General features: G+C 41.9%; 1 protein-coding gene across 3 annotated transcripts in view; it reads left to right on the top strand.

Moving 5' to 3' along the window:
- Positions 1–5,204, top strand: part of USP28 (ubiquitin specific peptidase 28) — a 53,564-nt gene extending 48,360 nt beyond the window's left edge. For all 3 annotated transcript variants that reach the window (XM_075839742.1, XM_075839741.1, XM_075839739.1), the window contains one exon: positions 4,785–5,204. In XM_075839742.1, the coding sequence (XP_075695857.1) occupies positions 4,785–4,960 (176 nt within the window). In that variant the 3' untranslated portion in view covers positions 4,961–5,204. The remainder of the gene's footprint in view (positions 1–4,784) is intronic.
- Positions 5,205–14,702: the final 9,498 nt, after the last annotated feature.

The raw sequence follows: 14,702 nt of genomic DNA, 5'->3' as shown, positions 1-14,702 counted from the left end.
GAAGTATAATCTATATTATTAGTTGTTTTTTTTGTAATCTGCCCTCATACTGTCCAAATAGGGTGACCACTAGTGTCCTTTTTGTCCTAGATAATCACCACATAGTCTTCACTACAAAAACATGACATTAAAGGGGTATTCCAGTTACAACAAGTTACCCCCTACTCGTAGTGTAAGGGGTAACTTGCTGATCGGTGGGTGTCCGACAGCTCAGACCCCCACCGTTTACGAGAATGGGGACCCTGGAGTTGCTCGAACCCCTCATTTGAACCGAGCGGCAGGTCGCTCATGTGCACTACCGCTCCATTCGTTCTCTATGGGAGCGCCAGAGATAGCCGAATGCCGTTTTCTGCTTTTTCCGGCGCTGCCATAGAGAAGTAATGGAGCGGCAGTGCGCATGAGCGACCTGCCACTCTATTCAAGCGTGGGGTTTGGGCAACTTCAGGGTCACCGTTCAAGTTACCCCTTACAACAAGTTACCCCCTATCCGTAGGGTAACCGGAATACCCCTTTAAAGAAATCGACTGTGGGTGCAAGTGCTTTCTGGGTACCTAAGAACACTGTGTGGGAACCCAGAAGATTGTGTTGCTTTGTGTGATGTGCTGCTTTAGTCAATAACTAAAGGAACACTCTGCATAACGTATACACTATGTTGGGCCTTAGGGGGTGTTGCATTACTTGGGGATTGTCTTTGATGTTCTTTAGTCCTGTTTCATGCCCCACCACTCCCTAAGAGGACCTCTGAGTCATGCATCGCTCCCTCAGTCCCTGCGCTAGGCAATAACCCAGTGTATCACATTTGCTCATAACCCTAATTAAAGAGAAGCCACATTGCCGCGGGTCTGACTTCTCTAACTGCCGGAGATCAGCTCTTCTGACCAAACATTACCCCTGCAGGCCATTCAAATATTAATAAATGGAGGTATACTTCAAACTGTTGGTTTGGTTAGTGCCCTTGCCCTTCTGAATGACACCCTTGTATTTTAGACCAAAGTATTGAAGGGGCTGTCAGTCTAATATAGAGAACAGAAACATGTGGTTCAAGGATTACCTGGGAATAGCGGGGGTGTCGTTATAATCTATAGATTGTATAGAATGTGTAAAATATAAGAAATCCGCATACAAATGACAAGCCGATGGAGACAAAACTTTGACCTTTGCTTATTTGACTTTCACGCAGCTTTATTCCCCTCCACCATCGCCCCCTTTCTAAGCTGCACGAGCGGTTGACGCAGTAATAACCCGTGTCACTTTTAACATCCCTGCATATTTATTGACTGACAGCCCCCACTCCTCTCTTCCTAAGGAAGATTAAAGCATAACGATTTCAGTTTATGGCACATTAGAATACACATTGTCCCTCCAAGCCCGTGCGAAGCGAGATTAATGGGCTGTCAGAAATCTGTCTCTGCCGGCAATGAATTCCAGACATAAGAGTCTCAGGCACGCTGGGTAGGATACAAATTAGCACTGAGCAGTACTTATTAGACAGTGAAGAATTCATATGTATTATTTTATTGTTGTACTATGCCAGCCACAGTCACAGCACCCCTACTCAATACACCCAGGTACGCCTGCATGTTTATGGTCGAGCACCAGAACAAGATCACTTCTAATCTGTACGTAGAAATTTGTAATGTCAGAACAAACAGCATCTCAAAAATACCTTCTGTGGTTGATGCTGAACAAAGACAAAAAATGGTAATTGTGTCTATAGGTACATGATCTGGAAGCAATTAAAGAGAATATTTCACCTGCCAATACGTGTGCAGCATGTAATGGGCAGGGCTGCACAAACCCTGGGGCGCTTTACATTTTTTTTCCTACCCTCCTCCATTATTTAGAGATCGGTGCCGTTATATTTGGCGCCTGATATTTATGTAACCCCCTGAACTGTCAATGGGGCGTGTAGTGGCAAGGGGGCGTGTAACATGGCTGTGACACTGTCCAATCAGCTACGGACAGTATCACAGCAAGAGCTGGAGAGAGGAGAGTGTGTGCACACGCGCTCACTCTTTAGCTGTCGGCAGACAAGGACAAGACTGATCTCTCGCAAGAGATCAGTCTTGTCTGCAGACAGCTTAAGAGTGAGAGCGTGCGCGTGCACACGCTCTCCTCTCTCCAGCTCTTGCACTGTCCGTAGCAGTGACACGCCCCCTTGCCAGTTCGGCAGACAAGTACAAGACTGTGGTCTCTCGCGAGAGATCTGTCTTGTCTTTGTCTGCCGACAGCTAAAGTGTAAGAGCATATGCGAGCACACTCTCTCCAGCTCTTGCTGTGATACTGTCCGTAGCTGATTGGACAGTGTCTCAGCCATAGTAACATGCCCCCTTGCCATTACACGCCCCATTGACCGTTCAGGGGGTTACTTAAATATCAGGCGCCAAATATAACGGCACCGATAAAAAATGTAAAGTGCCCCAGGGTTTGCAGCAACCCTCCATTACATGCTGCACTCAGCTGCACATGTATGGGGAGGTGAAAGGTTCTTTTGAAACCTATATAGAATTGTCATTCTGCACAATAATTGGTGGCGCTGGAGTCTGGGACTCGATTATACAGAAGAAATGGATACACGTTTCATACAGTGAGACTACACTCCTTATTGGACACAGTAAAGCCATCAAAGTGTTTGGCCTCATGCACACGAACGTATTTTTTTCCTCCCGTAAATACTGGCGTAAATACGGGTCCTTGGTCACACGTATTCGACCCGTATTACACCAGTATTTACGGACCCGTTCTCGCTGCAAAATTGCACCGCACTAAATCGGCAGCCCTTCTCTCTATCAGTGCAGGATAGAGAGAAGGGACAGCCCTTTCCGCTGAAAAAGTAAAATAAATTCATACTTACCCGGCCATTGTCTTGTGACGCGTCCCTCTCGACATCCAGTCCGACCTCCCTGGATGACGCGGCAGTCCATGTGACCGCTGCAGCCTGTGATTGGCTGCAGTGGTCACATGGGCTGTAACGTCATCCCGGGAGGCCGGACTGGAGGAAGAAGCAGGGAGTTCTGGGTAAGTATGAACGTCCTTTTTTTTTTTTATTTTTTTTTTATATACAGCTTTATCTATATTGTGATCGGTAGCCACAGTCCAGGGTGCCGAAAGAGTTACTGCCGATCGTTTAACTCTTTCAGCACCCTGGAAGTGACTATACACTGACGTCGCCTAGCAACGCTCCCGTAATTACGGGTGCACACACGTAGTCACCCGTGATTACGGGAGCCCCATAGACTTCTATGGGCCTGCCCGTGCCGTAATTATGGCCTAAAATAGGACATGTTCTATATTTTTCAACGGCACGGGCACCTTCCCGTAAGCATACGGGGAGGTACCCGTGGCCAATAGAAATCTATGGGCCCGTGATTACGGGCGTTTTTACGTTCGTGTGCATGGGGCCTTAGTTTGTAAGAATAAATAAAACAACTTAAAGGGGACCTTCCACATTGAACATGCAGTCTGACCAAGTCCTGGCTATAGGGCACATTTTCATCAGTTCTTAACATTGAAGGTCGCCCTGAGCGCTGTTCATCCTCAGCGGCTTTTCATCCATCCTTGAAGGCCTTGTGCCATCTGAAAACTTGGGCTGATGACATTGCAGCTTCCCCATAAATCTGTCTTCAGCATCTCTAAGGTTTGTGAAGCTGTTTTTCCAAGTTTCATGCAAAATTTGATTGCGTAACGTCGCTCAATGTTCCGCTGCATTTTCCCTCTCTGACGAGAGGGAAAATCAAGGTTGCACTTTTGTAAGGTACCGACACTTCAAAAGGTTTGGGCGCAACGGAGGATGGTCCAGCCGTATACTTGAGATATCCCCGCAACAACCACCTCCATCCCCAATTTCCTTAAGCAGCCCTCGTGGGGAGCGTAAAAAATCATTCTCATTGCTTTTGGGACACACCTTGTATATGAGGAAAAATATATTTTATTTATTGGCCTAAATCCCTCTTCACTGCGGCATTAAGAGTCCAGTGGGTGGTCTCAACTACTGATTTACATTCTTCCCTGTATGAGTGTGTATACAGAAATAGCTGCCAATCACTGAGTAGGGCCGTCCTCTGCACGATTACATCCATAGTGAACAAGAATTTAAAAAAATAAAATACAAGTTATGCTGAATCTTTACCTCAAAAATATATATAAATCTGCGCTGCACCTCCTCCTCTATAACATACGGCACATAGAGCTGACAAACTTTCCTCTGTATATTTTATTGAGCATCCAATGATCTACTTAAAAACTTACTGAGAGAGGTGGCGGAGGGAGCAGGGGGAAGTGTAATGTAAGCTAGCAGGCTTGTAGACCGAGTGGCTGAGACCGGGATGCAGCTCCACTGTATATGTAACACAGCAGACAATGAGAACTAGGAAGGAGGAGAGCTCTGCAAGACAAACAGCTGGGTTTTGAAGGGATACGCTTCACAAAGGTTCTGTATGTGGGGATTATAAGAGCACTGTGAAGTTATTTTTTTTTACTGGAGGTGTTTTTATCCTTTTATTCTATTGAATTTGTCAACAGAGCAGACCGGTATCTTTAAGATGTCTTAACAAAGAAGGGTTGGTGGGTATATCTCCACCCACTCATCAGCCCGATTAGCGGTGAGACAAACATTCCGGCAAATGAAGGAACTTGAGCCCTGTTGGCCAATCCGAAGCGCTGAGAATGTCTGCTCCTTCAAGTGATCGATTCCCTGTAATCAATAACATAAAAGCACTTCTGTAATTCTAATAACACTTCGGTATGATCATAACGCCAGGTCTTTCTTTCTTTCGATGTGACAGATAATCTACAGCAGAAGCTTGGGCAGTTTCTTCCACGGCTTCTGGACTGTTCCAGTGATGTCATTGTGCTAAAGGAGCCACCAAAGATCCGACCTCAGTCCCTCTATGACCTGTGCAATCGTTTTACAGCCATCATGGAGTCCATACACGGGGCTTCCACAGTCAAGGTGACCTAGGAACAACAAGATCCTCAAAAACCAAACTACTACGAACAGACAAACATGGTCACCTCAACCAGAGTGCCTGATCCCTGTGTCATACACAGAGCAGCCATAGGATGGAGCCACTGATGCCTTATGCGGGTTAATCCCTATCGGTGGAAGAGCTGGGAATTCATGAACACTGGAATCTACCTGAGCTGCCGGGAAAACATGAATACTCCACAGTCTGTACATATGAATAAACCTGTTTAGTGCCACACTGGACTTGTAAGTGTTAGTATTCGTATAGTCTTCAGGGGTCTAGGTATAGCACCAGAAATCGGACGACATTCTGCACATTTTTTTCTTTCTAGTAATCGTTTTTTTTTTTTTACTTTAAATAATCTATTGTCATATATTGTCCATATTAAGTGGCATGTCAAACATGCCCAGGACACTAGACTCAGGGGGAAGATAGTTTATTTATATGCCGCGTGCCTATTTAGGTGGTCTCTACAGACATATGTAACGACAAGTAAACATCCCCTCCTCTCCCCAGCTTATGCTATCAAGTGTGCTCACTCGATTTGCGCCCTGTGGACTTGATATATAGACATGAGTTGATCTAGACATGCCATAGCGGCACTGGAGGGCAAAGCAGAGGAGTCCTGGTTTTTCACAGATAAAGAAGTGCACCTTTTAGATTGCTTTGCTTTAAATAAATCCAACATCCATATCTCTTGCCAAGTAGCTGACAGAAGCTGACTGGGTAATAGAGAATTTTTAGCCTGTGGGTGTGGGTTCTTCTCAACAATCACACAAGCAGCTGCACAATTCCATTTCAGCAGGATAGAGCGGGTGGAAGCAAAGACTAGTGTAAGAAGCCAAACCCCATTGGGATCTGGCAACTAAGGGCTCTTGGCTCTCTTACTTTGGAAACTGAAAGAACAAGAGAATATTAGGCAAATTTTAAACTGACATCTGAACAATGTTCACCCATTACCGGGGGCAAAAAATAAAACCGGGACTTTTTCTGTGTCTTTAATTGCTCCTTCCATTTCTGTTTTTAGAGACGTTGGTTCCTTTTCCATGAAATATGTAAACCAGTATTAATGTGCCTAAAAAAAAAAAAGAAACACATGTATTATTGCCAATGTTGACACCAACTGTGCCAAAATCCATTGTCGAATGCGCACGTGTGAGCCGCATACAACTTTTCCTCTGTTACTCCAAAAACGGGTGACATTTTCTCTTGACTTTTGTGTGACATTTGTTACAATTAGCAATAAGTGCAGTCCATTGTTAATTGTTTTTTATGTGCAATAAAATATTTATGATTTTTTTCTTTGTGTATTTCGTTATGTGCTACAAAGTGGGGTCTTTAGAAAAAAAATAGAGATAAAGGAAATATTTAGATTTATTAATCAATCGATCTTTCTCTTCTATCATATCGCTTTTATATCTCGTATCGTATAGATCTCTACCTCTCTTTTATATCTCATATCCTAGATCTAGATCTTTGACATAGCCTAGATCTTTCACATATCTCATATCCTAGATCTTTCACATATCTCATATCCTAGATCTTTCACATATCCTAGATCTTTCTCATATCCTAGATCTTTCTCATATCCTAGATCTTTCTCATATCCTAGATCTTTCTCATATCCTAGATCTTTCTCATATCCTAGATCTTTCTCATATCCTAGATCTTTCTCATATCCTAGATCTTTCTCATATCCTAGATCTTTCTCATATCCTAGATCTTTCTCATATCCTAGATCTTTCTCATATCCTAGATCTCTTTCACATATCTCATATCCTAGATCTTTCTCATATCCTAGATCTTTCTCATATCCTAGATCTTTCTCATATCCTAGATCTTTCTCATATCCTAGATCTTTCTCATATCCTAGATCTTTCTCATATCCTAGATCTTTCTCATATCCTAGATCTTTCTCATATCCTAGATCTTTCTCATATCCTAGATCTTTCTCATATCCTAGATCTTTCTCATATCCTAGATCTTTCTCATATCCTAGATCTTTCTCATATCCTAGATCTCTTTCACATATCTCATATCCTAGATCTTTCACATATCTCATATCCTAGATCTTTCACATATCTCATATCCTAGATCTTTCACATATTTTAGATCTCTTTCACATATTTTAGATCTCTTTCACATATCTCATATCCTAGAGCTTTCTCATATCTCATATCCTAGATCTTTAACTTCTCATCCTAGATCTCTTTCGCATATCCTAGATCTTTCACTTCTCATCCTAGATCTCTTTCGCATATCCTAGATCTTTCACTTCTCATCCTAGATCTCTTTCGCATATCCTAGATCTTTCACTTCTCATCCTAGATCTCTTTCGCATATCCTAGATCTTTCACTTCTCATCCTAGATCTCTTTCGCATATCCTAGATCTTTCACTTCACATATCCTAGATCTTTCATTTTTCATATCTATCCATCATCTGCCTGTCAGTCCGATCTGTTTTATAGCTATCCATTTATTTAATGCTCTAAATTTATTGTCATTACTGCCATTGAAAAAGTTATTATCACACTGCAACACCGTTTTGTCAAAATATGTATTTCACCTAATAGAAGTGATCTAGGCGATTTATGTAAAGATCACCTCAGTAATGGATATCGCAATCGCATAGGAAAACTATAGCTCGCCCTACATTTCTCCTGACCTACCCTCTTCTACATGGTTGTATTGTTGGAACTTAAATATTCCCTTTGCCAAATAGATCGCAGCTGAGGACGATAGGAAACGAACTTTTTTTTTTTCTTTTTCCCTAAGGAATATGGAACCGAACACAAAATGTGTTCCAAAGTCGTCTCCTCTTGCCTTCATTACTTACTGGTGGATCGAGAAGCATGAAATTTCAGTTGACAGGTTTTTCTTTAGCAAGTTTATAGTTGGACTGCCATAAATACTCCATTAGCAATTCCCTCAATACGAATAGTATCAGAATCACTATTTCTAGAAGGGGAAAATTATGGTAAGAGAACAGGAACCTGAAGGGAAATCAAACATTTTTTCAGTTTTGTACGTCCATGTGCTGACTGTTTTATGACGGGCTGTGTTTGCTATTGGTAGAATACAGGCTGCTCTAATTCTGCTCTTTTCTGTAGACCGATCTGCTACAATCTGTCATTCTCCTGTTTATTGGGATGTTCCCACTCTAATATTGTGTATAGGAGAAGAAGTGGTACACTTTACTGATAACCACAACATAGCTATGACCACTTCATACACTCACATGACTGATACCGGTAACATGGAAGGTGAATGGATCTCATGGACGGCTCTTCTGTCAGCTGCACAGATACGTGCACGTTACGATAGAAAATACCAGTCTAATGATGCTTTTGGGTGGAGTTCTCTTTTAACACCCAGAGAATATTAAAATGGTGGTGCTCATTTTTTCCATGTACATTTTTTTTTATTGCTACAAACGGTAAATTCTTTCGTTACGACGTGTTCTGCGCAGTGATGATATTCGACACTTTAAATCAAACGTGATTTTTTGGTAACTGCTATAAACTACAAATTTTACTGTTCCATTGTGATATAAGGTATTTTAAGTGATCTTCTGATGCCACCTAGTGGGAATGAATATATACAATGCAGGAGATGCCGCCAGTGATAGATAGATAGATAGATAGATATATATATATATATCTATCTATCTATCTCCAGTAGGGGCTGTTGACCTTTTGTTCTGATTATCGGCAAGGGTCCCACCAGTAACACAGTTAATCTATGAAAATATTAGATATTCATATATTTATCAGATTATTTGGATGATTAAGTCTAGATTATGCAGTCAGCTTGCCTTTTGTATACTCACCAAGATCCGTTAGAAGCAGTTAGCCTGCTTTATGACAGTTTCCACGTAACACACAGTGATAATGTACTGAAAAGTAATTGAAAACAGCAAAACCATATACGGAAAAAGACGTTAGATTTTATTTTTGCAATTGCTAACTAACATTTGTCGAAGGTGAAGGCCTTCGAAACAATTGCTGTTCTATATATTTTTTTTTTACTTTACGCCCCATCAAGCGTAAAAGGGCTGGCATTATGTTTTCTAAACAGCGCCACTCTTGCCCGTAGACTGCACCAGGTTTTGCAACTCCTCCCTATTCAAGGGAATAGGACTGCACTGCAAGAGCAGAAATAATCCATGAACTAGACTAGCACCGTTTCAGACTTTTTTTTCCCTTTCCCTAACCTCATACAACCCCTTTAACAAGTATTACTTTGTATAATCCAGACTTCTGGAATATGTACTGCACTCCCCATTATAGTCTATGGGGAGTTATGGAAATGGGAGGGATCAGTAGTTTCTATTCGCCCGATAAGTTGGGGGTCCCAGTGCACCTACCGCACAATATATAGTTGTGGGGCATGCTATAAATGTCTATAGTTTAGAATACCCCATTAAGGCCACAGTCAGACAGCCATAATACGGCTCTATACGGATGCCGTATATTTAGTGTCAAGATTTGGATTGCATGTTGTTAGGACACAGCTAGGAAACCTTTCTTTGTACTAGGAATAGACTGCTGTACAGCCATATAATGGCTGCATGAATGCGGGGTAACATTCACAAACGAAATTCTAACAAATACTTGCCAACTTTTGCAAAGTGACATTAGGGAGATCTAGAAAGCGTCACATGAGCTCAAAATTTTTTTCCCCTTATTCCCTGCCCATTTATATAGGACACACCTACAGCATTTTCATCCCAGATGGTGCAGATGACGACCCTTTATCACATGCAAGAATATATACAGACCCCAGGCCTCCTAAACAAATCCAGCTCCCCTCAATAAATGCACACCTCAGACTCGACATGCAGAAAATCACTTTTCCTCGATCCTGCAGTGCTTCTCAAGACGGCCTAGCCATCAGGCCGCTGTCTGCAGTAGCGCATGGGTTGTGAAGAGGACTGAAGTAACGGGGAGAGGTGAGTATATTAGGAGCGTTCGCAAGTACGTTCTAACATGGAAGTAAAACGTTAGCTTCTGACCACATCTACGTGTCCCAAAAAGTGTTACCTAAATGCCACCATTTCGGAGATCTGCCAAACCACTGCTGAAGCCTCTGCTGACCGTGACAATTTAACCACCGAGTAGCACTAGTCACCCGGCATACATACTGAATAGAAAATACTCTGACAAACACTGAAGTTCACGGTTGTAGTATTTCCTATGCTCTCTGCCAAGTGGCTCGTGTCAGTGCTGCTCGGTGGTCATGGTCAGGACAGGCTTCAGCTGCAGCTCAGTAGTGGACAGTAGTACTCACAAGAATGGTGGGGGTCTGACTGCTCAGACTCCCACCGATCCCGAAAACAGGGGTCCCGGAGTGCCCTATGTAAATGAGCAGGATTGCACATTCTTGGCTATTGCTCTATTCACTTTCTATGGTGCTTCTGAGATTGGTTATCTCCAGCAGCCCCATAGAAAGTGAATAGAGCGGTGGCTGAGCATGCGCAGTCCCCCTCCATTCACATCCGGCACTCCAGAACCCCCATTCTCGGGATCGGTGAGGGCCCCAGTGTTCGCACCCCCACTGATCAGGCATTTATCACCTATCCAGTGAATGTTCTTTATTTATTCATTCAGATAAACGTTCTTTATTAATAAACCCCTATAAAGTAAGTAAAACTTTTGGGAGATGAAGAGCTCCATGGAACTGTCCAAAAGCGTATTATTTATTTATTTATTTTTTCGTTTCCGCTTTAATTATATAACAAAGTGATCTCTCAGTTTTAGCATCAGTTATCGTAAACGATAGAACCCCTTTAATTCTGTACTTTAGCAGGTTTAACACAAAGGGTACGATGTAAAGTAAGACAGTTGTGTCCCTTTTACAAGTCACTGGCTAGAAAATCTGCAGTCATAAAGAGCCTTTTAATATCCGTTCATACAACTAGTGACTCCGAGCGCAGTCCCGGCTTTTCTATACTTATAACAAGTCACAGCCAGAAGGAATTAACCAATCCTGCCAGTCAGAAAACAACATGTTTAATGGGAATGTTTATGTCTCTCCGCAGAGTTAAATCACTCGTGACAGCAGTATATTATAAAAATAATAATAGCTTTTTAGTTATCAAGCACCTTATGAGTAAAGAACCCTGAGGGAATAAAAGAAAGCCAAATTCAGCTATAAAAAAGCAAAATGTGCTATTAAAACCCAGCCTGTTAACGTATGCAAATTGAAACAAAGCTCGGAGATTTATTTTGCTGTTATTTGAAATGAAATTGTGTGTATGTGTGAGGAGGCGATGTCTGCTCGCATCACGTTCCTACTTTACTAAACAAGTTGCCGCTAATACACTTTCAGTTTCTATAGTGTAATTCTTTGCCGTGATACAATTGCACAGATATCTTACAACAATCAGATAAATAGGTCAGAAGTCCTATTGTGTATGACTACTAGTCCCAGCATGCCGTATATTGGACTCAACCTAGGGTCCCAAAAGCATGGACCGGAGCCCATATAGGGCTTCATTTATCAAAACGATCTAACCGAAACTTCTTGGCCATAGCAACCAATCAGTGCGGCTGAAATGAAAGTTGAGTTCTGATTGGTTGCTATGGTCAATAAGACGCGTTTTGATAATTCTCAGCTATAGTCCATACTGGTGTGTATTACAGACCTGTTGATAGTCCGTGTGCTGTTGTATGATGCCAGCATGACGTCGAGGAGAATACTTCCATAGTACGGCATGCGATGGAACATGTCACAATTTTTTATTGGATCTATATGACCATGTATAATAAAAGGCTATGGCTCTGTTCACATATTTTTGCTTTCTGTTGGAGGTATATGCCTCCCATAGCGCCCCTTTGTAAAAAAAAAAAATTAAAAAAATTGTATAATGTGCGGTATACATCTTTTAACTGTATGCTACTGTATCAAAAAATGCAGCAGATTACGCATTTTTATACAGCGGAAATTAAAGCGCTACCGATGCTTACCGGCCCAGTGGAAGTTAAAATGACACTCTTTTGGCGTCTGTAGAGTGAATGGGACCCTCTGTATATGTTTAGCGTCTGCGCCAGGAACTTTCCCAGGACATAGGCTGAACGTAGTGCAAAAAGGATAAAGTTCTGTTCACACTAGCGTCACGACTTCTGTTTATAAAGGAGCTGTGACAACTGTGCCAGATACGTTTTCAAATGATACAAGAAAATCCCGATGAACCCCTTTGACTTTAATGGTGTTTCAGTATTTGTGATTGCAAGAATAGCGTAATTCTTGCCATCATAAATACTGGAAAGCCCGCCAAAATCCCATCAACGCAAGTGTTTAGAGGTAGATTAGGGTCGGTCTGTGGCTATAGCTCACTTGGATTTTAGCAAGGCCTATGATACGGTATGCCATAAAAAAAATGAAGTCTGAAAATCAAAATCAATGAATTTGACTCAAAATAGTGAAATGGATAAATACTTGGCTAAAGGACGAGAGTTTCAAAGATTTGCAATGGGGTTGATACTTCAGAAGGTGTTAGTCAAATACGTAGTGATTAAGAGAAAATAGAGGAATGTACTAAAGTGTGGAATCTTAAGTTTAATATGTCAAAGTGTATAATAATGCATGTGGGGCACGAAAATCCGAAAATAGAATCTAGAATGAATGGCGCGATAATGTCGACTACAACAAATGAGGTTACTTGGTTGTATAGGAAGATGTACTAGAAGCAGGAAAAAGGAGGTTGTATTGCCAGCTGAAGGATGGGTTCCCACACAGGGTTAACACTGCGGAATTTCCGCAATGGAATGCTGTGTGTAAATTCCGCAGAATTTACAGTAGCAGCAAAGTAAATCCGATTTTGCAAGTCTCAGCCACATGCTGTGGAAAATAACGTAAAAATAATTGTGCAGAAAGTTTTCTGCAGTGCGACTTTCAAATCCGCAGCGTGTCAATTTCTGTGTCTCCTGTACGGAGATGCCGCGTGTTTGGCCCGTAGACTCCAATGGGAAGCATAGATTTCACACTAAAATACGCCTGTTGAGTTTTGTTGTGTTTATACAGCATTTACGCAGCGGAAACGCAGTATAAGCTGCTGGAAATATACAGGTGCATATTTGCTTTAGTCAATGCTGGACACTAAATCCGCAGGTAAAACCGCCACGGCAATATGCGCAGCAGAAACACTAATTGCTGTAGAATTCAGTGAGTGAGTTTTTTTTTTGAGATTCTCCTGTGGAAATTCCTCATCGTTTTTTTAAGAGAAATTGACTGTTAAGAGAAGTTGATTTTTTTTTTATACTGTAATACGCCGCAGAATTGGCGGACCTAAATTCTGCAGTTTTTAAGGTATGTTCACACGCTGAGTCAAAAACGTCTGAAAATACGGAGCTGTTTTCAAGGGAAATCAGCTTCTGATTTTCAGACGTTTTTTTAAGCCACTCGCGATTTTCGCTGCGTTTTTTGGAGCTTTTTTTTAACAGTCAATGAAAAACAGCTCCAAAAACGTCCGAAGAAGTGTCCTGCACGTCTTTTTCGCAGCCGTTTTTTTACGCGCCCGTTTTTCAAAATGGTCGAGTAAAAAAACGACCCATTGGAACAGAACGCCATTTTTCCCATTGAAATTAATGGCCAGATGTTTGGAGGCTTTCTGCTTCCGATTTTTCGGGCGTTTTTCGGGCGTTTACAGCCTGAAAAACGGCCGAAAATAGGCTGTGTGAACATACCCTCGCACTACGTGTGGACTAGTTTACTAGTAGGACCACACCTTGAGTGCTGTGTACAGCTCTGGAGAACGCTGTCTCAAGCAAGACACCAATAAAATTGACAAAATTCAGAGATTAGCAATGAAATTGCTTCATAAACTGCATAAGAAAAGATATCAGGAAAGACTTGAGGAATGAAGTACGTACAGCGAGGAAAGAAGGGACACAGCTGATATGGAAACATTTCAAGTATTCAGGATTTTTCAGAATGAGACAGTTTCTTGAACAATGGGGCACACATTCAATTGGAGGAATACTGAAATGTAATAGAAGGAAAACTTTTAGAAAGAGTGATACCATAGATCCATGGAACAGCCTTCCTGTTGAGGGGACACATACAGGTAAAGGGGGTTTCCCATGTCACACACTTATTTCATATGCACAGGATATGCCACAAATGTGTGATGGGTGTGGGTACCAGCTCTGGGACCCGCACCTATGTGGAGAACAGGTATCAGACCCAGGGTGTGCCAAGAAAACATTCTCCACACCATTACTCCATCTCCACCAGCCTGACCTGTTGACACCTGACAGGAATGGTTCATCGATTCATACTGCTTGCTTCAAATACTGGCATGTTCCATCGGATGCCGCATGTATGGAGATTTCTCCGTACATATGGCATCTGACACAATTCTTACTTAGGAGCCGTAGAGCCTTCGTGCCCTGCTGGACAGCCTCTGCGCACTAGGCTCTGATATGTACATTAGAATTAATCCATTCCACCACCGTCAGGACTGTGTGAGGCCTTGTGTGCCATCGAGATGATCATTTTATCAGATTTAAATTCTATATATTTTGTAGCCAATAATCCTTAAACAGTATTATGGCTTGTCGGACAGAATATTTTCATTTCCTAACTCCTATTCATTTCAATGGAGTATTACTGGGCATGTGCACCCACCAAATAGTTAAGTGTACATCCAACCTTTGTGTTGACAGACAATATGTGTTATAGGACTCAAATATTCCAATTGTTCCATATTCCATAATAAAGAAATATTCTAG

This window comes from Rhinoderma darwinii, chromosome 10, assembly GCF_050947455.1.
Source record: "Rhinoderma darwinii isolate aRhiDar2 chromosome 10, aRhiDar2.hap1, whole genome shotgun sequence".
NCBI lineage: Eukaryota > Metazoa > Chordata > Amphibia > Anura > Rhinodermatidae > Rhinoderma > Rhinoderma darwinii.
Note: the sequence above shows the minus strand (reverse complement) of the source record. Positions and strands in the feature narration are given on the sequence as shown.